Source organism: Salvelinus fontinalis, chromosome 32 (genome assembly GCF_029448725.1).
Source record: "Salvelinus fontinalis isolate EN_2023a chromosome 32, ASM2944872v1, whole genome shotgun sequence".
Taxonomy (NCBI): domain Eukaryota; kingdom Metazoa; phylum Chordata; class Actinopteri; order Salmoniformes; family Salmonidae; genus Salvelinus; species Salvelinus fontinalis.
The window spans coordinates 35,708,593-35,735,026 of NC_074696.1; the positions used below are offsets into that span (position 1 = coordinate 35,708,593).

The 26,434-nt window shown below is 41.0% G+C and overlaps 1 protein-coding gene across 1 annotated transcript; it reads right to left on the reverse strand.

Annotated features, from left to right (window-relative positions):
• Positions 1-1,808: 1,808 nt before the first annotated feature.
• LOC129831188 (CDC42 small effector protein 1-like) lies at positions 1,809-26,249 on the reverse strand. Its single transcript, XM_055894297.1, has 5 exons — positions 26,061-26,249; positions 11,367-11,668; positions 7,029-7,133; positions 4,407-4,478; positions 1,809-4,022 (listed from the first exon to the last, which is right to left on the reverse strand). The coding sequence occupies exons 2-4, from the start codon at positions 11,538-11,540 to the stop codon at positions 4,410-4,412; spliced, it is 348 nt and encodes a 115-aa protein (XP_055750272.1). The 5' UTR covers positions 11,541-11,668; positions 26,061-26,249; the 3' UTR covers positions 1,809-4,022; positions 4,407-4,409.
• Between the last annotated feature and the right edge of the window lie 185 nt (positions 26,250-26,434).

The window sequence follows — 26,434 nt, forward strand, 5'->3', positions numbered from 1 at the left end:
TACTTAGCATGCATCAATATTTGTTTTCAAGCCCTTGATTAGAAAAACATGGAATATTGTTCTTGGTTGTATACGGCGTAGATGGTTAGTTTCCGATAGTATCTCCTTGGCTTGTGTTTTCAATGACCAAATGTGGTATTATATCAAAACACGCATTTGCAAACACACACTTCTTTCTATATGATAAATGTCTCTGCATGAGTCAAACAAATGTACATACATTTTGCATTATAATTTTATGATAACTTCATCCATCAATACAGCATGTTCCATTACTTGGGTTCTAAAACAGGACCTGCAGTACAGTAAGTGACTCAGTAGTCTGATGACTACCATCAGTCATTGTGTAAGATTCATTACAGAAGTCATTATTTGGAGGCCCGATATAAAACAGCCCCATGTTACATATTAACCAACAGCTCTAACTTCTCATGCTGAAAAACATTGAAAAAGGCGCTGTTATCTTGTTCCAGGCCCGATCCAATCTGCCGGCTGCCCTTAGTGTAATCAAGAAGCACAATGGGCCATAGATTTCCTTCATTCAGGCGATGGGCTTTTGCTGAGCTCTGCCAAGGACAGGCCCGGAGTGTGTGTGTGTGTGTACAGTGGTATGCATGCAGCCAAGGCCTGAGACAGTTCCTATATAAAACATTGGGTATAGGCAACAGAGTCCATTGTGAAAGAGGGAGTGTTGTTGGTTGAAATATCCTCTACAAACCCCTTGAAGTGATGGGCGAGAGAAGCTGAAAAGCACATTAGGACAGGAGAGAAATCACTGGGCAAAACAAAAAACACTATTGTAGGGTAGATAGAATTTAATTTCTTGGGTGCAAAATAGATTCCAATGTATTGGGCCCATAGTAAAAGGGGTAATGCTGCACAAAGGACCACGTAGTGACGTATATTCGGTCTACATTTAGTCTCAGATGGTTCAGTTGGAAGCTTAGAATGCTCTCAACATTCAAAAACCTTTAACGATGATTTTTAAATCTATTTTGTCCGTCTTTATTGGACAAACTGGAAATAGTAAGTGATACTTTATGGTTCCCAAACGAATTTACTTTCAAGTGAAATATATTTCTAGTCTGTTGTGATAAATTACAAATAGCCAACTATGGCCAGCCAGTAGTTTGTTTATGCAGTCATCGTTGCCGTGTCAAGTTTACGCTAGTCATTGCAAAGACAATAGCTTCAGACTTTTCCCACATGTTGTTTACACCAAACTACCACATCTTCAGTTGTTCCATGCCCCCCCCCCCCTCCCTAGTGAAGTAGGTAATGAATGTATTATCCTGGGCTCTGCCCCACGGTTAGACTCTGGGCTGCTCACAGACTAAAAGCATTATTATAGGTTGTTGAGATTACTGTGGTATCAGAAACAGCTGCTTGTAATAAAACACAAGATGGAGGATGAAATGTGCACAGGCTGGGTGAAACCTCTCGTAACAGTAAAAGTGTCTTCCTGAAACTCTGCACAGTGACATTCCCTCAGACTGAAACAGGGGAACTTAAATTTGAGTCTAGTTCCTCATAGGAAATGTAATAGAAATTGTTATCAACAGTGATTTCTTTAGAGATTTTTGCTGTCAATCTGAGTCTGAAGACCAATTCAAACTTGAAAATGTTTGATTTCCCTAAACTCAGAAAATATCTACAGTTATCCCTAAACTGTTCAACTGGGTATAATTTGTCTGTGCAGGATTCCTTAAGTGACAGACACAAAATTACTTTTTCATATGCACTTGAGGATGTGCACCTTCAAAAGTAAATGGCTCTTTCAAGTAAACAAAACACCAGAAACACATACATAAAATATTGACTGTATTTTCAGGAGGGAAAAAAGGCCAGAAGCAGAGAAAACACTCAAAGGTTTGCGAATCGCTTACTCTCCTTTCACACATCTGTACACCAACGTCCTCATAGGAGGACTGTGTAACACAAGACCAATTAAAAACGGAGCAAAGAGACCCAGGAAAACACGGCAACATTAACAGAGAGACTGAAAAGTGTGTACATTGCATCCTGGAATCTCTACTGTCTGAGATTAGAAATCTTAAGCATAAGAAACAAAATGTAAACAAAGAACTTAAAAATCTGGCTCCAAAGCTGATAAAAAAATTAGGGCAGTCGTAAAACATTAAAAACAAATACTTACACTAATTTCTATGCAAACTCACTCATACTGCAAGCGTTTGAACTGTAGTAGGCATCTAAATAGAATGACAACAGTTGGTCCATTTAGCGGTCATGAGGCAAGACAACTTGTGACCTGTTATTTTTCTATTTATCGTATAACAAAAATCAGCCATCATTTTCTCTCTGCAGTATTATAGGCTCTGCCATTTCCTCTAACCTGAATTGTAGATTGTCATTGAAACAGAAAGCCCATAAGGTCACCTTTCAGAATAGCTAAAAAGCTAATGAGCATGTCTCAGCTTAGAATGACAGGGGCCAATTCTAAAAGACTAACACTGTGCAACAGGAGACCCAAAGCCAAGTTGCCATGGTTTTTGATCAATTTGAGGTGGTTGACATAACCCTGCTGAACTGACAGTCCAACTGGCTGAGAGTTTTTAGATAACGCCAATTGAGATCGAGATTAGTTACTGCATCTTACGTTCAGCTTGCAAATGCTTAGAAGTGGACTGCTCAAGACTACTACCCCCCCCCACTAATAAAAAGTAGAATTCGGGATGGGTCAATTCTAAAAGCATTCAGTGTGGAATTGTGCACATCACACACATTTTCTTTAAGCACCAAGAGAGCGAGTCTATGGGACACTACAGAAGGTAATGAAAAACATAAATAAATGTTATGTCACATACCGGATAGGTGCAGAGAAATGTGTTGTTTTTACAGGATCAGCCATAGTAGTACAGCATCCCTGGAACAAATTCGGGTTAAGTGCCTTGCTCAAGGGCATATCGATAGATTTCCCCCCCTTGTCGGTATTCAAACCAGCAACCTTTCGGTTAGTGCCACAACTCCCTAACGGCTAGGCTACCTGCCAGTGCTATCCAGTGTTCAGATTGGCTGGTGTTAAATCCTGCATGGTAGTAAAAAAGCACCTAATATATAAAGGCATAACTTTGGCAATAACACTTAAGGTAGAAGTATGTACACGAGGGGTTGTCTGTGAGAAACTTGGCGTGTTTGTAAGAAAGACAGTGACTAATGGTGGAATGTGTGAGATGATGTCTAAGAACTGTTCACGTGAAACATGCAAAGTGCCAAAACATTAGCACTGTAGGCCTACAAGTGACCACTCCCACCCCTGGATGTCTACAGTGCTGCTAGGATTGGATCTCAAACTACTACAGACAAGTAGTGGGTGGAGCCAAGGTAGATGCCACATCCTGCTTGTCAATTGAGAAACTTCACTTCCAAAACCAAAAATATGAAATTTGGCCACTGCACTTTAGCAATACATATGAAAAATGCGTGCTTGTCAGGAAACAGATGGGCTCAATTTCCACCATGCACTACTTATAAGGCATTATAATCTTTAAAGGCACAACACTTTAAAAAGGGCAAACGCACCACTTCCGAGTCAAGAATAAAGAAGACCTGTTTGTTTGCGTTATTGCAAGATCAGTATCACACTTGTGAGACGGTCTTGTTCGAGAAATATGAAATGTTCGGACAATCTCTTGCTGAGACCGAGACAAAAATGGGAAAATCCGTATCCGCCAGTAGCTGATACCTCCTATGTTTTATCAAAGCAACCTAAAAGCCCACAAATAATCCCGTCCAGTCCCCAGTGCTGAGTGAGAATCCAGGGTACTTTCCCCTCTTCATGGCAGGAGTCATGTCCCATTTGAAACTGGTGATGGGGGCTGAAAAGGATTCTGGGAAATAAAGTCATTGTTTTAGATCTTTGTTTTTTTATTCTGCCATTTGCGGTGGTCATTGTGGGCCTAAGTGCAATATGCAGAGTTGGTCCATGCAGGTTGGCTTGAGGCTGGGTCCAGGGAAGGGGGAAATGAGGAACTCACATCGAGTCTCTGGATTGGTCCATATGTCTGAAACCGCAACAAAACCTCATGTCATTGGACAGCAGCAGTTTATGAATAAAAAGTCTAACCTTGAATAATATCAGATACCAAAAAAAAAACAAAAAAAAACTTAAATCCACAGAGTATGTACTTGAGTGTTTAAAAAACGTTTTCCTACAACTTAGGATAAGTTCATTATCAACTTTTGGGGAAGTACAAAAGATAGTGAAAGACATCCATTCACATTGCTTGACAAACAATTCCCCCCCATCTAAAATAAACAAAAACACTTTCAGCTGGACTTTCCAAACTTTCCCCAGAATTTCGTCATACTTATTTAACCCCTAAGTATTATCCAGAGTGAGTGTGTGCGCACAAGTGTGTGTACTGGAGTATACAGATTGTACTTACTGGCTATAAGAGGCTGCTTCTGCCATTGGTGCTGGGTCCTTTGGACCTCATCTGTTCCTGGACTGACCCTGACTGCAGACGGGACAAAAAGTCACAAACATCACTCCCTGGTAGAATTATGTAAACTACAGTGGAGTATCAGCCAGCAAGAATCGGGGATATTGACAATCTGACCTGCTTCCTGGTATTATATGACATGTAGTCAGTCGTGTCACAAAAGTGCTATTAAAGAGTTGGTTGACAGCACCTGCATGATACCGTGACAACACTGGTTGCTAAGTAAGTGCCCTTTGCTCACTCACAACGATGTGATATGTTGATATTTCATATCCCGAATGAGAACACACTGTAGCCCCACAATTCCTAGCGGAAGTAAATAGTTGATGGATAAACTAGAGGTGTGCATGTGTGAATACAAACTAAAACATTAGAACTTAAAACAAACCTGTAGTGGGAACACTGACGGCACACAAGGTGAGGCAGTGTCAAGATAACACAGATGTTTCGTAATGGCGTTATGGAATCATTCTGCACAATAAGATATAGGCAGCAGGGGAAAAAAGGTATATACCCAAACGGACTTTAGCCCAGCTTAAACAAAAGGCAGCAGTGTTTGTCTACCACGCCTGTTTGCACTGTTCCAGAGCATTGACTCCAATTAAAAAAGGGCCTTCTATCATTATCTGGGTTTTGTCATTGTTTGCAATGGAGCCGCCGGCTTAGTGCAAACACAAAACATATACACGTCTCTCATTCGGCATTAAAAGCTCATTTATGCGTTTAAAGGTCGTCAATGCTAAGCAAACAAGACTTGGTCACTAGTGAGTTGACTTGATTTTCAGCGGGATGTCAGAGTTCCATTTCATCCAGGCACAGGAAGTAGCTCGTTTCGGGTTTGTGTGCTAGACGATTGGGGGAATCATTTACCAGTGTCGCGGGACACAGAGGGGGCCTTTCATTTAGCAGCCAAGGCCTTCCAGCTGTGTCCCCTGTCACTATCCCTTCTCTGTGTGCCCTCTGGAATCCCTCCCAGGGATGGAGGAGGGACTGAGCAATAGAACCTAGGGAACATCATGGCATGAAGTGGTAGGAACACTTCTGCCTCTTGCACAGGCTGAGCCTTGTTCAAAAGTGGGCTGCAGGTGGCTGGCTGGCGATGGGCCAGTTAACTGAGCATGCGCAGACCAGCTGGATGGTGTGTTTACGGACATATTCAATCAATCCTTATTCAACCTCAGGAGGCTGAAGAAATTCAGCTCGTCACCAAAAGCACTCAAACTTCTACAGATGCACAATCGAGAGCACCCTGTTGGGCTGTATCACCGCCTGGTACGGCAACTGCTCCGCCCACAACCGTAAGGCTCTCCAGAGGGTAGTGAGGTCTGCACAACGCATCACTGGGGGCAAACTACCTGCCCTCCAGGACACCTACACCACCCGATGTCACAGGAAGGCCATAAAGATCATCAAGGACAACAACCACCCGAACTACTGCCAGTGGCATGATTGTTGCTTAGGACTACCATGTAAAATGTGTAAACATTATGCGTCAACATTGCATGTGACACTGGATCAATAACAACAACCACACGAGCCACTGCCTTTTCACCCCACTATCCTCCAGAAGGCGAGGTCAGTACAGGTGCAGCAAAGCTGGGACCGAGAGATAGAAGCTGTTTTTCAATCTCAAGGCCATCAGACTGTTAAACAGCCACCACTAACAGAGTGGCTGCTGCCAACATACTGACTCAACTCTAGCCACTTTAATAATGGAAATTGATCAAAAATGTATCACTAGCCACTTAATATAATGTATATACTGTACTCTATATCATCTACTGCATCTTGCCATCTTTATGTAATACATGTATCACTAGCCACTTTAAACTATGCCACTTTTATGTTTACATACCCTACATTACTCATCTCATATGTATATACTGTACTCGATACCATCTACTGCATCTTGCCTATGCCGTTCTGTACCATCACTCATTCATATATCTTTATGTACATATTCTTTATCCCTTTACACTTGTGTGTATAAGGTAGTAGTTGTGGAATTGTTAGGTTAGATTACTCGTTGGTTATTACTGCATTGTCGGAACTAGAAGCACAAGCATTTCGCTACACTCGCGTTAACACCTGCTAACCATGTGTATGTGACAAATACAATTTGATTTGAATGTCTATTAGCCAACGAATTGGGGTGGGCCTAGTGTAGCAGTTAATGTATCAAAGCTTCATTAGTGTTTTTGTATTCATTTTTGTCTAAAGAAAACCTCTGGGCGATACCAGTTACCTGGATTGTACCATGCTGCAATGATATGTTTTACGCAATATCCTCCATTTGACTCGATGATACAATTTTGCTGCAGACAAGACTTGATCCAAGTGTTGAAATAACAGTTCAGGTGTGGTGCAAATTAAACTAATTAGATATGTAATTTAAGTGTAAAGCAAAGAACAAATAACAGAAGTATTCACTATGGGCAGCCCAACGGCAATTGTTAAGAGATTGATCGGTCATGATCACTGACTGACGCATCGTTCTTCTAAACAATGATTACGAAATGTGTAAAAGGATGATTTTCATTAAAGTAGCCAAAACCTTATACATACCGGCGGCAAACCTTCTGCCATCTCCCCAGAGCCAATGTGTGTGAGGTGCATAAAGTTTGTGGGCTCTCCGATCATGCTGCGGTCAATCTTCCTCCTCCTCTTCTTCTGAAACAAATGCAGGAGGTCAGTGACCAGTGACCTATAGTAATTCAAATATGTCTTGACACCTGCATAGGACAGTGGCTGTGCAACCAAAATGTGATTTTCATTCAGAAGATGCTCTGAAATTACATAAACATGCACTTAACCGAACAATGATCTACGATTTTTCTGTCTCCAAATAAACAGCTTGTACTATTAGAGACACAGTAGAGGAACGCTTATTTGGTTATATATGTATACCATGAGGTGGTTTTTGATCATGGGATGAAATACTATAGAACAAACAGACGTTTATGCTGGATAGTAAACCATGTCGAAAAAGCCTCAACTTCCAGAAGTAATCATCTAGTGGGAAAATTAAAAAGCAATTTTTTTTAAATTACAAAAAAAAAATATGGCTTATGCATAACAAGAATAATATATTAAAGAAATCTTCTTGCGATGCGTAAGCCATAAAAAAATAAAGGCTTTTTACATTTTCCACTATATTATTAGTTTATCGTCTCCTGATGCAGACTGGCAGATGCCATATCCATTGACCAGCAACCTTTGGCTATTTTAAGTGTTACATAAGCAACTTTGACCGATGTTTAAATCAAAAAAAAAAAAAAAAAACATGCTGCTGACCAATGGTTAAACCCGGTCATACAGTATTCTATGAGCTAGCGATGTAAAACAAGGTAGACCACTGTGTGCGTGGCACGTGGGTGACTTTTCTTCTTGACGTCATCTTGAATTCTGAGGATCTGTTGGCGCATGCATACATAGCCAATGAATCAGGCATTTTACCCACCCATGCTTGTTGCTACGTCATCATTGCAGAGGAAAATCAGGTAATTCCCACAGACTCATAAAGACAGCCTTATGACCATTTTAGCAAGCATATTTTGCTACCAAATTGAGTCAGTGAACACCCAGAAATGTAAGATGCCAGGAATTGAAATCAATGAACATATGTGATCAAATCTAGGCCGCATAAGGTACATCTTTACACTTTTGACATTCTTTGTTAATCAAGTAGGAACATCTGTGTATATCGACTTCTGAGTATCAATACGGCAACATTAAAAAGGCATACCCAACCTAAGCAAATACCCAGCTGGTTGGCATCCACTCTGAAGTTGCAGCCATGCAGGCCATGAGTCATACCAAACTCAGAAATAATCCCTGACTATAAATGTCGCTTAATTGGGAGGAATGCCATCCCGTGGCTGATTGATGGAAGGTCTAGCTAATTGGTCAGCTGTGTGTGCCCGCAAAAGAGAAAGACACTTAGCAACTTATTTTAGGGGATGCCTGCAGTATATGTTGTGTATAGCAACCATTTGGTGTCAGTAACACTTTGGCATAGGCTATGCCTAGAAAAGTGGGTAGCAATTACATGACTTACATATAGGAAGTTAGGCATACCCCAACATCTCATGAGAACATCAGTAAAAAAGGGTCTCAATACAGTCTTCTTCCAAAATTGACACGCCACACAAGCCCCTACCCTTTCGAGACAGTTACATTTAAATCCTTGCCTGTGTTTATTGAAAGCGATGTCTCTGTATTGTCCTCCCCCCACAATAGAACAAACACAGGCCCTAAAAATAAAAGAGGAAGGAGAGAGGGAAAATGCCCTCCCATGGGACAGAGGCCCAGACCGCATCCTCTCTCCTGAGCCGCCGGCTTTCATTGTTGGTGAGTGGGAACGGACGGACACAACCCGCCATTACGCAACTCTCCCTGCAAAACCTGGGCCAGGAAAGAGTGAGGGGTCAGGAAGGGTACCGCCCTGAGGAGGTCAAGGGTCAGCGGTCGCTTCTGGAGAGCAAAAGGGAAGTTCTTCCATCAATAGGACCTCTATTCACCCCTATAATGCTTGCTAGGATGCCATCAAATGTTTTGCTTTGAAACAACATCAAGCTACTATAGGTTCAGGCATTATACTTCCCTGGACAGATCAATACAATTGTTATGGTCTCTACATCAGACAAGAATGTAATATAGTAAGGACATGCTTATCTATACAGTGCGTCCCCATATGATGCCTACATTACTGATGGACACAGAACTACGCTTGGTCAATAGATACAGTGCATTCGGAAAGTATTCAGACCCCTTGACTTTTTCCACATTTTGTTATGTTACAGCCTTATTCTAAAATGGATTCAATTTTAAAAAACAAATCCTCATCAACCTACACACTATTCTCCATAATGATGATGCGAAACAGGTTTTCGAAATGTTGGCAAAAACAAAAAAACAGAAATACCTTATTTACATAAGTATTCAAACCCTTTACTATGAGACTCGAAATTGAGCTCAGGTGCATCCTGTTTTCATTGATCATCCTTGAGATGTTTCTACAACTTGATCAGAGTCCACCTGTGGTAAATTCAACTGATTGGACATGATTTGGAAAGGCACACACCTGTCTATATAAGGTCCCATAGTTGACAGTTCATGTCAGAGCAAAAACCAAGCCATGAGGTCAAAGGAATTGACTGTAGAGCTCTGAGACAGGATTGTGTCGAGGCACAGATCTGGGGAAGGGTACCAAAACATGTCTGCGGCATTGAAGGTCCCCAAGAATATAGCAGCCTCCATCATTCTTAAATGGAAGAAGTTTGGAACCACCAAGAATCCTCTTAGAGCTGGCCGCCCGGCCAAACTGAGCAATCGGGGGAGAAGGGCCTTGATCAGGGAGGTGACCAAGAACCTGATGATCACTGATAGAGCTCCAGAGTTCCTCTGTGGAGAACCTTCTAGAAGGACAACCATCTCTGCAGCACTCTACCAATCAAGGCCTTTATGGTAGAGTGGCCAAACAGAAGCTACTCCTCAGTAAAAGGCACAAGACAGCCCGCTTGGAGTTTGCAAAACACACCTAAAGGACTCTCAGACCATGAGAAACAAGAATTCCTGGTCTGATGAAACCAAGATTGAACTTTTTGGCCTGAATGCAGAGCGTCACGTCTGGAGGAAACCTGGCACCATCTCTACGGTGAAGCATGGTGGTGGCAGAATCATGATGTGGGGAGTTTGTCAGCGGGGGGACTGGGAGACTAGTCAAGATCAAGGGAAAGAGGGTTCCTTAATGAAGAGCGCTCTGGACCTCAGACTGGGGCGAAGGTTCACCTTTCAACAGGACAACAACCCTAAGCATACAGCCAAGACAACGCAAGAGTGGCTTCGGGACAAGTCTCTGATTGTCCTTGAGTGGCCCAGCCAGAGCCTGGACTTGAACATCTCCGGAGAGACCTGAAAATAGCTGTGGTGAAACACAGGTGAAAGGGAGAGAAACTCCGCAAATACAGGTGTTCGAGAAAACTCGAGGCTGTAGTCGCTGCCAAAGTTGCTTCAACAAAGTACTGAGTAAAGAATCTGAATACTTAAATGTAAACTTAATATTTTTTTAATATACATTTGCTTTTTCATTATTGGGTATTGTGTGTAGATTGAGGGGGGAACTACTTAATCCATTTTAGAATAAGGCTGTAACGTAAGAAAATGTGGAAAAAGTCAAGGGGTCTGAATACTTTCCAAATGCACTGTATAGCACAGGCAACATCTCTTTGTTGAACATGTGCTATGGGTCAGATGGTCAGTGAATTTTAATGGCTGTAATTCACCCTAAGTATAGTGAGTGTGCAATAAATCAAAGATGGCACTCTTTCAAGATTTCGCTCATGTGGATGCCACTGAACTGCAAGCTATAAAACGTCGCCCGTTTAAAGACATCAGCCGGTAAGTGATTGCAGATGGAGTCTGAAACACCATAAATACATCAGCCTTTGCCAACAGATTTATTGGACTTTGATGCATTTAAAAAAAGGGTCCCCCATAACATCTTGGCGTAAAATCTAATGGGTAAAGAGGTCTTTCGGGCAGTGGTTCACTTTAGGCTGTTCTAAGGATGCATTTAGGACTCCAAAAATATTTGTTTTCGAGTTCTAGTGTGGTCAGAGTAAGCTTGCTTGGCTGCCTGGGATGCCCAAACCTTGCCTTTGGGTACTATACTTGCAAGACTTGCCAGGGACCTCCACAACCTCTGAAACATATTGTGGCATGAGAGGGTTGAATAGAAGTGGTCAGAGTCTAATATAGAACTTGCTTGTGGAGTATAGTCCATAGTCTATTACTAGTCTCTAGTCTAATACAACTATTAGATGGGGAATTTTGTGAAACCTGACGGAGAACATTTTATATAACTCTACATGAGTAAATAAGAGGCAGCTGGCCCAGACTCACCGGTGGGGGTTTGGCCACCACGCAGCAGCCCATCTTGTGCCAGAACTCGCTCATTCCTGGGCTCCGCCGGTTCAGCGCCCTGCTCTCTGTCGCCGCCTTGCAGGCTGGTGAAGACAGGTAGCCCCTGTGACCCTCAATCTTGGGATAGTCCTGGTGCATCCAGATCCCTTGCATCAGATAGCCAAAGTTGGTCAATCCCCAAACCCAGCACCTGCAAATATCAGGTCCTGATTCTCTCAAGCCTCCCGGTGTCTTAATCCTTCTCCGGGTATCCAGTCAGATTAAAGTCCGTAGGGTTTAATCTGTTGAGACGGGAGTTTATTAAAATAATAGCCAATGTAATGTGAATATAGTCCTACTAGTTCATTTTATTTTGATGCAACATACCACTGAAAACCTACTAAGGTAGCACCGTACCGGTATACATTTTACTTGATTCTGCCCAAACCAGCATCTTGTCTTGAACAGTGTTTTGCTTGCACCATTTTAAAATAATGCAATTCTTTGTGAGTAAGTCTTCTTCCTATTCAATGGGATGAATTGTGCTGATGGCAAAGATTCAAGTGTGTAGTCTGACCACAGAACACAGGGGGGGGGGGAAACTTATGTTCCAGGTTCTAACCGAAGGGAACACAAACAGGCATAACATGTCTAACATATAGCTTCACAAACAAGTGACAAGCACATTAGACATGGGAAAGACATTCCAAGGGTGGAAGACATCTGCAAACAGTAAGGACCAATTGCCCTTGTAAGAACCTAAGCATCCTCCATTCGCCTCTAGGTTGTTCCTGTCTCGTCCCATGAAAAAGCCAAAACAACACACCGGAGGGCCATCTCTGAAGCCATTTATATACCCTCTGCAGTGTGAAAGAAAGTTCTGCCAAGACCATTACACTTCAAAGTTGGTTTATACTACTTAGTGTCGTCGTTTATTGCTGTGTTTAAGATTGTCACTGATGATCCGTTAAGCCAAATTAGAGCGGCAGCTTTTTTTGAGAGTAGTGGTGACTTAGTTACCGCCTGCTCTGACGATTCTGCTTCTACAGGTTGTTTTCCATCACTGGGTTTGGACTTGAGTTTCCTTTGGGCCCGCTGCCGATCGTTTGATTACACTTTTCATAATGACATGGCTCTCTTCCAGCTCTGTTTTATCATGCCCAGAGGCTGTGTGAGACAGGGAGGAAACTGTTAAGGAATGTGTGTGGTGGAGTCTCTCGCTCTCACACACACACACACACACACACACTCAAGCCTATACTCTCTCAAACCCGATACAAAAATACTGTAGAAATAACCCCCTTTAGACATTAAAATTAGCACATTGTTCTGGAAAACATTTGGGTGGGGCAGAGTAAGATTAAAACTAAAGCACCACACACATTGAGGGTTGCTTGATAGCACAAGCACATAGCTGGCATATGGGCACCACCGTGGTTTCAACAGGTAAGCTACTAGCCTGACACCACTTCAAGTCAACTGGCCGCTCACTGTATAGTTCACTTACTAAAACGTCTATTTGGTTAACAGTCATCAGGGCAGTCAGAAAGCTAGTATCCTGGTGTACAGTAAAAGCATCGGGGTTGTAGAAGATGGGTGTTAGTGGATGTGGAGAAGTTCTCAACCCCCATGGCCCCTTGGGATGAGGTGGAAGTCTGCACACACACTTATGATGATATAAGGGGCGTGGATGGATGGCAAGGCAGGCAGTGCCAAAAACACTGGCCCATCATATCACCAAGGCCCTTCAGGCAGGCACCAGTCAAACAGGACACAGGCGTCTGTAGAGTAGACAGTTGAGCCATCCTTGCTCTGTGGGGTTCAGACAGGCAAAGTCTGGGTCGAACTTCTCTCTGCGTTGACCGCTTACCGTTTTCCCCCGGAGCAGGTGCACTTAAAGTGATTATAGTGAGGACACACCGCATTGTGAGAACACCGTACTCGGAAGGAGGGCTTGAACTGTGAACTGTCTGTAGGACAGAACTGGGGCTCAGAATATCTCCTGTGGCACACTATTTAAAGGAGAGTAACCTCATGACCAAGCTTCCCATGATTCACAGCACAGACGAGGGGGTGACAAACTCAGTGCAGTTGAAATACTTGTCCCGTGAGGTAAGGATTAATGGAAACTCCCGCTTTGGGCTCATCTGGTCTCTGACGGCATCCTCATCATCTTGTATAAATAAACCGGCTCTCCAGAGATCTGGGGCCATCTCGTTCTAATTTGAGGTTTCCCCCGAAGAGCAGCCTAACCTCTTCAGAAGAGTGCCAGTCCAGTTCTGTTGAATTACAGTACTGTACTTCTGGAGACTCATCTGTTAAAGTGCTGGAGAGACCTTGATAAGATGGTGCCAAATTGTACATGTCTTCTAAGTCCGCAGCCGTTTATTTGTTCAACTACCACTGGCAACCATGTGGGAACTGGGAAGAATCCTTCTGGGTCTCCAGAAGGGATTATTTCCCTCTACCCAACGTCTTGTCGTCTTAATATTAAAAATGGCTAAGGTGGTTTTTCAGACCATACAAAATGTACAAATGGTTGACAGTTTAAAATAGTTCTTAACCCTCCAGGATCCCTTGAGACAATGCTGCTTTGTGCCAAATCCATCCAGCGGCCGACCTTCTACGAACGCAAGTGTGTCTTTGTATTGACAGAGTGAGAACTCACAAAGTACAGTGAAAACTGAGGTTGTCTGAGAGTGTATTACATTAGTGGATTTCAAAGTCAACTCTGTACAAAACACACGTTGGAATCCTCCTGCCCTTACTCACTGGACTCCGTGTCAGTCTACATTAACATGATCCTCAGTGCAGCCGAGGCTTCCCTGTTATCTGTGCTGAACAGGCAGAAAAGCCAAAATAAGAAGGATGACAAAAGAAGCACTGTGAGACTTAACCTTATTAAATGACACTAAGCGTGACATGACAAACACCACAATATAGCTACAGTAGCATGTGATGCATCATGAATCCCATTTTCAAAGTTCTCACCTAACCCAGTTTCTCTCGTGAAAGGGGAAATTGATTCAATTATTGCCTTCAAGAAAATACGTTTTCAGACAAGTCAACAACTTGACCTTTCTAAGGCAGTTAGCATAACCGCTATTCTCAGTATGGGTTTGTTCATTTCATTTCCCCATGGGTAGGCTGACAGTGATGCTACTTCCTGCTAACACTGACGTGGCTAAAAATTCCTCAGACCTGCCAACATACTCCTCCTGTAAGATATATGTGGCGAAACACATTTCATTACAGCCCCCTCTTCCAAATAGTCAGAATGAACAGCAGATGTATATAAAAACATCAACGGCTACCCTCAGTCTGTATTCAAAAGAGATCCTGTTATAACTTGCTGGGATTTAGTTAATTGAGAAACGATACAACAGACAAGAGATACTGATGAAAAAGATGTTGAACCCTGACTAAAGACCAGCTCACAACACACACCAAGGCTAGTAGAGAGTAACCCAACAATGCGATAACCAATTCATAGATCCAGCTCTAATAGCACTACATGTGAGCTGGCAAAGGTACTGTAGGGTTTCATACACTGGTAGTGACCCTCGAACCTCAACTCGTTCAACAATATCTAAAGCCTTGTTCAAACTGCAGGCCTTAAATGCTCAAATCGGTTTTGGAATACTGACTGTCCAAACAGTTAAATAAAAACAGCAAGTTACAAGTGGCCAAATCGGATGTGTGTGTTCAAACAGCAGTCATTTGCTGACTTGGCTATGCTAGTTGTCATATACTGAACAAAAATATAAAAAAAGGCAACATGCAACAATTTCCATGATTTTACTGAGTTACAGTTCATATGAGGAAATCAGTCAATTGAAATAGATTCATTAGGCCCTAATCTATGAATGTCACATGACTGGGCAGAGGCACAGCCATGGGTGGGCCTGAGAGAGCATAGGGCGGCACTTGGGAGGCAGGCCCAGCCAATCAGAATTTGTTTTTCCCCACAAAAGGACTTTATTACAGACTGAAATTTAGGAGTATTTCTTCAGCTGTCCAGGTGGCTGGTCTCAGACGATCCCGCAGGTGAAGAAGCCGGATGTGGAGATCCTGGGCTGGCGTGGTTACATACGGTCTGCTGTTGTGAGGGCAGATGGACATACTGCCAAATTCTTGAAAATGACATTGAGGCAGTTTATGGTAGAGATTAACATTACATTCTCTGGTAACAGCTCTGGTGGACATTCCTGCAGTCAGCATGCCAATTGCACCTTCTCTCAAGACATCTGTGGCATTGTGTTGTGACAAAACTGCACATTTTAGAGTGTCGTTTTAATGTCCCCAGCACAAAGTGCACCTGTGTAATGATCACGCCGTTTAATCAATCAGTTACTTGATATGCCACACGTCAGGTGGATGGATTATCTTGGAAAATGTGAAATGCTCACTAACAGGGATGTAAACAAATTTGTGCACAACTTAAGAGAAATAATTGCTGGTATCTTTTCTTTCAGCTCATGAAACATGGGACCAACACTTTACATGTTGCGTTCATATGTGTTCAGTGTAGTAACAACAGGTGTGTGCGCAGTGGTGTAGGCTGATTGGTGGTGGTACGTGCTTCCTATCATTCAGAAGTTATGTAGCAAGCTAAGGTGACACCAATGCCTGTCATGGACGGTTACCAGTTGCTTTGAATGTTCAAAATCATTGTGTAAGAACAACTTTAAAACCTCAAAAAGGATAAGATCCTCTAACTTTCAAAACGAGTCCTTTTTGGCTAACCACAGCAGACAACTAGCTAGCTGTTTAGCTTTGTAGTACATGCACTAATTTGTTTGGAATTTGTTTGCCAATGTGAACCAGGCTTATTAGCAACAACAACATTGGGACTAAAATGCTCAGTATTACACCCTTGTTAGCAGGTTCTCTGTTTTAAAGTGGCAATCTGCAGTTGAAACAAAGCGTACTACCTGCCACTTTTTCAGTAAAAAGCTGAGGGATGGGGCTGGAGTAATGTAAACACTCAAATTTCATAGACAGAGCATCCATGATATCCACAGGTAAAAATCTGCCGTTCTGCCCATGAGCAAGGCAGGTAACCCACTGTTCCCCGGGCGCCGAAGACGTGGATATAGATTATGGCAGCCCAGTGAAGAGGCGACTCTGGGATGCTGGCCTTCTAGGCAGAGTTGCAAAGAAAAAGCCATATCTCAGACTGGCCAACATAAAGAAAAGATGAAGATGGGCAAACACAGACACTGGACAGAGGAACTAGAAGGTCAGCATCCCGGAGTCGCCTCTTCACCGTTGAGACTGGTGTTTTGCGGGTACTATTTAACAAAGCTGTCAGTTGAGGACTTGTGGGGTGTCTGTTTCTCAAACTAGATAGTAATTTACTTGTCCTCTTGCTCAGTTGTGCACCGGGGCCTACCACTCTTTCTATTCTGGTTAGAGACAGTTTGCGCTGCTCTGTGAAGGGAGTAGTACACAGCGTTGTACGAGGTCTTCAGTTTCTCGCATGGAATAGCCTTCATTTCTCAGAACAAGAATAGACTGACGAGTTTCAGAAGAAAGTTTTGTTTCTGGCCATTTTGAGCCTCTAATTGAACCCCCAAATGCTGATGCTCCAGATACTCAACTATTCTAAAGGCCAGTTTTATTGCTTCTTTAATCATCACAGCAGTTTTCAGCTGTGCTAACAATTGCAAAAGGGTTTTCTAATGATCAATAAGCCTTTTAAAATTATAAACTTGGATTAGCTAACCCAATGTGCTATTGTAACAAGAGTGACGGTTGCTGATAATGGGCCTCTGTACGCCTATGTAGATATTCCATAAAAAATCTGCCGTTTCCAGCTACAATAATCATTCACAACATTAACAGTGTCTACACTGTATTTCTGATCAATTTGATGTCATTTTAAAAATGGACAAAAGTGCTTTTCTTTCAAAAACAAGGACATTTCTAAGTGACCCCAAACTTTTGAACGGTAGTGTATGTAGCAACTCCAGATTTCCCCTTTAATGGTCACAAACAGATGACATGCTCAATAGCTACACCCCTATAAAATAAACATTTGCAAATGAAATAGTCCTGCCAGCTACGTACCTACCAACTGGGTCAAATCTTGGATGTGAGTCAGTGGCTCACTGTCAAGAGAAGTGGAAAAGGAGGGGAGTGGTCTTTGACGGAGGAATTACAGTGAGGCCTTTTCATGGGGTCTGGTTAACTTTTCAACTGGTTAACGGCACCTTTAGAAATTGTCCGACGTCAGTTTTCAAGCAACGGCTTAAGAACAACATGGCTCTTTCATGGAATCCAGTGCACTGCCATCCAGTGCACTGCCATCCACGATTAGACAGATGATTCAGGTGTTTATATTTGCTTTGGAACGCTGAGGTCTTTGTGGCAGTTGCTTTAAAAATTTAAAAAAATATCTAAATGCATCTGTGTAGTGATGCCTCCCTGGCACTAATTTAAAAGCAGGTAGGCCTAAATTGATATAGTAGGTGCTGATAGGTCTCTTCAAAATCAAGTTAGATGTTTCCAGGTCTGAAAGAGGTCTAGTGTTGATGTGTCCATTGTCCACATCACCTGTTATGTAGTGTGCAAATATGTTTCAATTTCAAATGAATGGGGAGAAAACCATTAGTCCATACCAGTTCACATAGTGGTCTGTCCACCCAAAATGAGTTACCGGTAGGCCTACTGAAATAGGTCTCCAAAGACACTCACCTCATGAAAGGTTAAGTATGGTCAATGTACACATGAAAGTTTCACTTACAGTATAATTAAAAACATTAAGTAAGAAGTAGGTATTGGTCTGAAGCCAAAAAAGGTAAGTCACATGAGCAAAACGCAGAGAAATCGCAGAATGGTGATTTTACTAAATGACTGAAGAGTTTGACTGTGTGATATTAGGTGGTGGCTTGTGTAAATATTTTCCGTCTGGATTTTAATGATTTGTATGTATCTGAACATAAAAATATACAAAATATCATTTCCAAAATCTCTTCTGAACTGTCCGTTTGCAAATATATATTTTTTTTGTTTGTATACAATTTTCAAATCCTCTTGTACGTGCACTGAAAATGTAATGCTGAACAAAACACAGTAAGGCATGACTTTTTAAATTGTAATACGAATGTCCTGTCTCGCTGCTGTATTTTTATGCCTCAAAATCAAATGCTATTTGTCACACGCGCCGAATACAACAGGTGTAGACTTTACCGTGAAGTGCTTACTTACAAGCCCTTTCCCAACAATGTGGAGTTAAAAAGTAAGAAAGATCCAAGGGTCTTATCTGAGATATGAGAAATAGCTTATCCTGTAATTATTATTTTGTTTTCTATATGGTGGAAAGACTACTGTATTTATTTCATTTTTACGTTTTACTAAGAAAAGGCTATGTTTTTTTATTTAAGTAGTATGTGTTCAGGAAGTGGAAATTAGTCTAAGCTATAAGAAGTTTGTTAATGGATATTTATATTTTGTGTTTTAAGTTATCATTTCAGTTTTACTTGGTGTTATCACTGTTACACAAATATCTGCCAAGGTTGTCCAGCAAACAGCTTTTACTTACCACAGTAGATATGTTGGTCTATTGTACTTCAAACAATGTGTAGGTAGGTTGCTTAGGATTCAAACCTTCTCAAACAGCCTACTTCATACTCTTAAGAGGTGCTCCCACAATAATGTGATTTGTACTGCATACAAGATAAAGTATTGGATTCTTCCTCTACTTTTAAGTTTGATTTATTTATTTGATTATATGAAAGCAAGCTTTGCTTCTATACTTACAAGACCATCTGGCTTGATTGAGTGAGCCGTTTTGTATTGTAGTAATGCATGTGCTACGTGCCTGTTATTTTCCATTTAAACTGTAATTTATTTAACCTGTTTGGGATAGGGGGCAGTATTTTCACGTTCGGATGAAAAGCATGCCCAGAGTAAACTGCCTGCTACTCAGGTCCAGAAGCTAAGATATGCATATTATTAGTAGATTTGGACAGAAAACACTGAAGTTTCTAAAACTGTTTGAATGATGTCTGTGAGTATAACAGAACTCATATGGCAGGCAAGAAGCTGAGAAAAATCCAACCAGGAAGTGGGAAATCTGAGGATTGTAGGTTTTCAAGTCTTTGCCTATCCAGTATACAGTGTAAATGGGGTTATATTGCACTTCCTAAAACTTCCACTAGATGTCAGTCTTTAGAACCTTGTTTCAGGCTTCTACTATGAAGGGGGAGCGAATAAGAGCTGTTTGACTAAGGGGTCTGGCAGAATGCCATGAGCTAAGTCACACGTGAGGCCGTGAGAGCGAGCTGCGTTCCTTTTCATTTCTAAAGACAAAGGAATTGTCCGGTTGAGACATTGAAGATTTATGATAAAAACATCCTAAAGATTGATTCTATACATCGTTTGACATGTTTCTACGAACTGTAATAGAACTTTTGACTTTGTCTGGACTTGCCCGCGCCTTGTGAAATTCGATTGGTGAACTAAACTCGCTAACAAAAAGGAGGTATTTGGACATAAAGATGAACTTTATCGAACAAAACAAACATTTATTGTGGAACTGGGATTCCTGGGAGTGCATTCTGATGACGATCATCAAAGGTAAGTGAATATTTATTACGCTATTTCTGACTTTTACTGACTCCACACCATGGCGGGTATCTGTATGGCTTGTTTTTGTTGCTTAGCGCTGTCCTCAGATTATTGCATGGTGTGCTTTTTCCGTAAAGCTTTTTTGAAATCTGACACAGCGGTTGCATTAAGGAGAAGTATATCTTTAATTCTATGCATTACACTTGTATCTTTTTTCAAAGTTTATGGTGAGTATTTCTGTAAATTGATGTGGCTCTGCAAATTCGCCGGATGTTTGAGGCACAACATTACTGAACATAACGCGCCAATGTAAACTGAGATTTTTGGATATAAATACTAACTTTATCTAACAAAACATACATGTATTGTGTAACATGAAGTCCTATGAGTGCCATTGATGACGATTAAAAGGTTAGTGATTAATTTTATCTCCATTTCTGCTTTTTGTGACTCCTCTCTTTGGCTGGAAAATGGCTGTATGTTTTTTTGTGACTAGGCACTGACCTAACAATCATATGGTGTGCTTTCGCTGTAAAGCCTTTTTGAAATAGGACACAATGGCTAGATTAACAAGAAGTTAAGCTGTAATTTGGTGTATTAAACTTGTGAATGTATGAAAGTTAAATATTTAAAAAAATTATTTTTGAATTTCGCGCTCTGCCATTTCAGCGGATGCTGTCGAGGGGTCCCACTTTAAGCAATACATGTCACTGAGAAAAATATTTCATAATCCCATACATTTACAGTCAAAAGGTGTGCAACATAACAAGTGGTGGTGTGTTGGACATAGAGGCGAATAGAACTATGAGTGACTGTCTGCATTCCTGATTTCTGTAACCATTAGTTTACCTGTGTAATATTGACTTAGGCTCAAAACCACTTGTTTTACAAACATGGTCCTGTTTTATCAATTGCTGATCAATGGACAGTTCATTACCTCTGTCAAATAAATATGTATCTTAAAGTTGTTTTGTATTTGTACTTATTTTTGCAGTAAAGATGGTGACACTACAATAAAACACATTTAGGACTACAATATTTATTTGTAGATCTATGCCTACTGCCTAATGATATATATACATTATTTTAATGAGGACACTAAAGTAAATTATCCTGCTGAAGAGTATTCATTCGGCTGTTTGAATCCTAAGAAACCTGCCTACAAATTGTTTGAAGTACAACAGACCAACATAGTTACTGTAGTAGGTTGTGAAAAATATTGGAGATCAAGAAAAAGAGGGAGCAAGCGCTGCGTGTATATGATTTGTTATCTAAACAGCACCTGTTTGGCACAATATCATTTTTCTGATCGTTTGGAACAATGTAAACAAAATAAATTATAAGCGCACCAGAAAGTGTATTTAAAGTTTTTTTGGGGGGGAAAGCCTTTACTACAGCAAAGACTAAAAACAGTTGCATGCATTCGGGAACGCAATTGCCGACATGGAACAGTTTATATATTGTTTACGATAATTATTCAAGGGTCTGTTATTTTATTTTAAAACTAAAATGCTTGATTGCATATCAAATCACAAATGATTCGTATGCTGTATGATGACGAACGAATGAATGATGGATTGCTACAGTAAGCCTATATAAAAGTATTGAAATATAGGCCTAAGTAAGTTATGGTATTAAGACTACAAAAGATGGCTCTTAGGCCTACATCTCGATGGTAGTTTTACAAGGCTGCTATACTAAACCTACTAATGATAATGACATTACTTATTATAATGACCATAATAATAACAATACAAAAGAGATGAAGAAAAAGGAGGGTTATTATAATAAATATAATTATTTTGACAATTTGGAACAGTGTAAACACTAAATTAATTATAAGTAATACCAGAGGCTGTTCTAACTAGAGAAATAAAAGTGTAAAGTCTATTACAGCAGAGCAAATATCAAAAACAGACGACTTTGTGAAATTGTTTATCTGACATTAATTGAACACTCAAAAAGGCAACACAAGCTGGAGCTGTCTTATTTCTGTAGAGATAGATGGATAGATAGCCAGGCACATTTAACAGTTAGAATGTTGATTATAGACCTAATTAAGCTGTGGTTTCCTCTTGCTCGCTTTTCTTAAACAATTAAGGCAACGGCTGTTTTCTCCTCTAACTGCCTCCACTGCTGCCTCCACCACATTGTTCTCAACATCAATATGCTAAGTAACTTCGCTATTATGCACATAGCAACATGGTCTATGAAAAGGTGCCAATTAAACAGCGCACTGATGTTTCATAACTGCGGACAGCGACCGCTATCCAACTTGGGAGAAAGCGCTTGTTATAAAATTATATTTTTTATTAGTGTTGCACCATTGTGTGTAATATAACCATATACAATTTCAGTAGCACGTCTTAGAGTGATGGACTGGGCCATCCCCACAGCCTCCACAATGGATTAGTACACTCAAACAGGCGCGAATCAGACCGATGTCTTGTACACCATGAAATGTAGATATATATTTAAAAAATTGCTACTGCTCAACTGACTTAGATATGATGGTAGGGAGATTTGAATTTAACATTGAGCTTCAAATCAATTATAATACAGAAAAATGCTAAATGTTCTCTTCACCCCCACTACTTATGTCGCTAATGTGACAGTGTACATTAGGGTGTCCTTCTAAAGAAAGGCGCAACTTCAAACTTTAAGCGTTCCTATCTGCAACAAGGACAAAGTAAAATGAACAGGAAAGAATGCAGTTAATGTCCCAGTGGGATCCTCGACCTCCATGACTCAATACAGCTAGTTTGACATTTCCTGCCATCTTTGTTGAAATGATCAACCCAGTGTGTGACAGGTCATAGGTTACACCACAGAGTTCCACACTAGCAGGGCTAAAGTACACTCCCCATGTGCCAGGCTCAGCTGTTCATGTTGGCTGTTCGGATCACCTCAGACGAACTGAAAACCCTAACAAACCAAAGACAGACAGAATTCTCATGGCCTTGCATAAAGTTTATATACTCTTTATACTTTACTGTTACGATATGTTACACATATTTATAGTTTCCTACTATACCAAAGACCGGCAGTAGAGACAACCTCCAAATCCAGTTGTTGGAATTTGAGGTGATGTAAAGTGAGGTAAACTAGAGATGTGAGAAATAGTAAACAAAACGGGATTATGCATGGATTAAGAGATTTTTACGATCATCCACAGTCTAACAATCCTCGCTATATGAGCCAGGTTACAATTCCCACCAAGTGGATTAACCCTATTGGCGCGATGCGCAGGGTGTTTGTCTCACGGCAGCGACCCCGGTTTGCTTTCCTGCCGTTCGCTACAATATTATCAAGCTGAAGAACTCAACATTGAGGTTGGAGCAGAGAGTACTGAAGGGGAGCCAAATCCAGCACTGACCAACGGGCTTTCCCATAATGGAGAAGCAAGTCTGAAGGAGTATGAGACCATTTCCAGTCTCATCCCAAAACTATGCCCTCCTGAAAATAGACCACAATGGCTTACTTTACCCCATGCATTCAACTGACTGAGCCACTGTCGCCAGCCTGACTTCCTTAAGTCTTAGACCGCTAATTTGGGACTGCCCAAAAATGTTTTGTCTAGTCATGCACAGGCTATGCAATTTGTCAAGCACTCTTCTTTTCAAGGAATGAATACTCAGTGTCTAGTTTAAAACATTCATGTAAGTGAACAATACACAAACAGAACATTGAATGAAAGCTGAGAGTGGGCTTGAATTACTCTAGCCCTTGATCATTACTCTGTTCCATTACACATAAGAGTCATTGGACGAAGGAGTCTTCTGTATGGGGGAGTTTTGTTAAGAGCCCTGACACTCGGTCTGAACATTAACACGCAACGTTTGTGGTACGGTTTTGGAAGCATAAAAGGATCTTTCATATCATCGACAAATAATAAAATACACTACTGGTCAAAAGTTTTAGAACACCTACTCCATCAAGGGTTTTTCTTTATTTTCTACATTGTAGAATAATAGTGAAGACATCAAAACTATTAAATAACATATGGAGTCATGTAGTAAGCAAATTTTTTTTTTAAATCAAAATATATTTTATATTTGAGATTCTTCAAATAGCCACCATTTGCCTTGATGACAGCTTTGCAGACTCTTCGCATTCTCTCAGCCAGCTTCACCTGGAATGCTTTTCCAACAGTCTTGAAGGAGTTCCAACATATGCTAAGCACTTGTTGGCTGCTTTTCCTTCACTCCATGGTCCAACTCATTCCAAACCATCTTAATTTGTTTGAGGTTGCGGGATTGTGGAGGCCAGGTCATTGATGCAGCACTCCATCGCTCTCCTTCTTAGGTCAAATAGCCCATACACAGCCTGGGGGTGTGTTTTAGGTCATTGTCTTGTTGAAAAACAAATGATAGTCCCACTAAGCGCAAACCAGATGGGATGGCGTAGCGCTGCAGAATGCTGTGGTAGCCATGTTGGTTAAGTGTGCCTTGAATTCAAAATAAATCAGATAGTGTCACCAGTAAAGCACCCCCACACCATAACACCTCCTCGCCATACTTTACGGTGGAAAATACATATTCAGAGATCATCTGTTCACCCACACCACATCTCACAGAGACACGGAGGTCAGAACCAAAAGTCTCCAATTTTTTGGATTCCAGACCAAAGGACAAATTTCCACCGGTCTAATGTCCATTGCTCATGTTTCTTGGCCTAAGCAAGTCTCTTCTTCTTATTGGTGTCCTTTAGTAGTGGTTTCTTTGCAGCAATTTGACCATGAAGGCCTGATTCACGCAGTCTCCTATGAACAGTTGATGTTGAGATGTGTCTGTTACTTGAACTCTGTCAAGCATTTATTTGGCCTGCAATTTCTGAGGCTGGTAACTTTAATGAACTTATCCTCTGCAGCGGAGGTAACTCTGGGTCTTCCGGTCCTGTGGCGGTCCTCATGAGAGCCAGTTTTATCATAACGCTTGATGGTTTTTACAACTGCATTTGAGGAAACTTACAAAGTTCTTGAAATTTTCCAGATTGACTGACCTTCATGTCTTAAAGTAGTGATGGACTGTCATTTCTCTTTGCTTATTTCAGCTGTTCTTGCCATAATATGGACTTGGTCATTTACCAAATAGAGGGCTATCATCTGTATACCAACCCTACCTTGTCACAACACAACTGATTGGCTCTAATACATTAAGGAAAGAAATTCCACAAATTAACTTATGCCGCCACACCTGTTCATTGAAATACATACCAGGTGACTACCTCATGAAGCTGGTTGAGAGAATGCTAAGAGTGTGCAAAGCTGTCATCAAGGCAAAGGGTGGCTATTTGAAGAATCTCTACAATGTAGAAAATAGTAAAAAATAAAATAAAAACCCTTGAATGAGTAGGTGTTCTAACTTCTAAATTTTTGGGGGTTAGTGTTCCCACACAGCTAAATCTCCATGTTACCGTGCGTTTTAAAGAAGACCACCTATGCTAATTAGCTATCTAGCATGCGCCTAACACCTGTGTGCGTAATGGAAGAAGGCAGACAGAAACGTGTTGTCACTGAATAATACTGTCAGTTGCAACTGTGATAAAGGCAGTTTAAACAGGGTACAGAAAGTGTATATTTTGAAGTGAAATAAAAAGTAGAGGCTTTATGTTTCTAGAACCGTATCACAATTGAGAATCGAATCACCTTTAGAGATTGAGTATTTGGCTGTTTTGCCTACCAGACCCAGTCTGCCTCTGAAAATAACATCATGTCCTTTGACCTTATCGAGAAACGGTAGGCTCTTTAATTGTACATCTTGGGTTAGGCGACTAAACTCCACGGTGGAGGAAGTTTCTGATGAACTTTACCAACACTTCCTTCCCCATGGAAAGCATCATTTAACCTTCAAATAGTAACGACTTGAGTTTGATAGAATCAGGTATTTTAAAACAATGAATCAATTCAATCAATGTTGAAAATGTCAAAGTACAGGCAGATCTAGATTCGAGGCAACATTAACAAAATTGTCTCTGGGTTTGGCCAACTACAACCCTAATCAGTTAGAGAAACAATGTAACAATGACCACGTACCCACTTTCATTGTCAGAATTAGTTAAAAGGCTAGCCAACATGAAGAGGAAACTCTAAATAGCGGCATACGTTTGGAGTTATCTTACCTCCGTTCTTAAATGTGCCCAAACAATTTGGATAGCCAGCAGCAAAAGTATCCGTTTGATGCCTTTTCAAACACCAACGTATAGCACCGACCGCACGTATGCTGTTTCTCTCCGTTTTTGAGGTGTGGTTCCAAGTTGTTCAATCAGGAAATTCAGATGTTTTAAAATACTTGTTCAAAAGCTTATTTTTGCCGGTAAAGTCAAACAGCACCCCTTATGGACATAAACGCACTTTGCGTTTTGAAATTAGATGAATTACTTCGTGTCATCATAAGGTCAACACTGCAACCTACAGGGCAATTGCAGGTATAGGCCTATTCTTACTATTCAATCCATTCCCATTTTCAATAAACCTACGCCGTATGTATTGGACT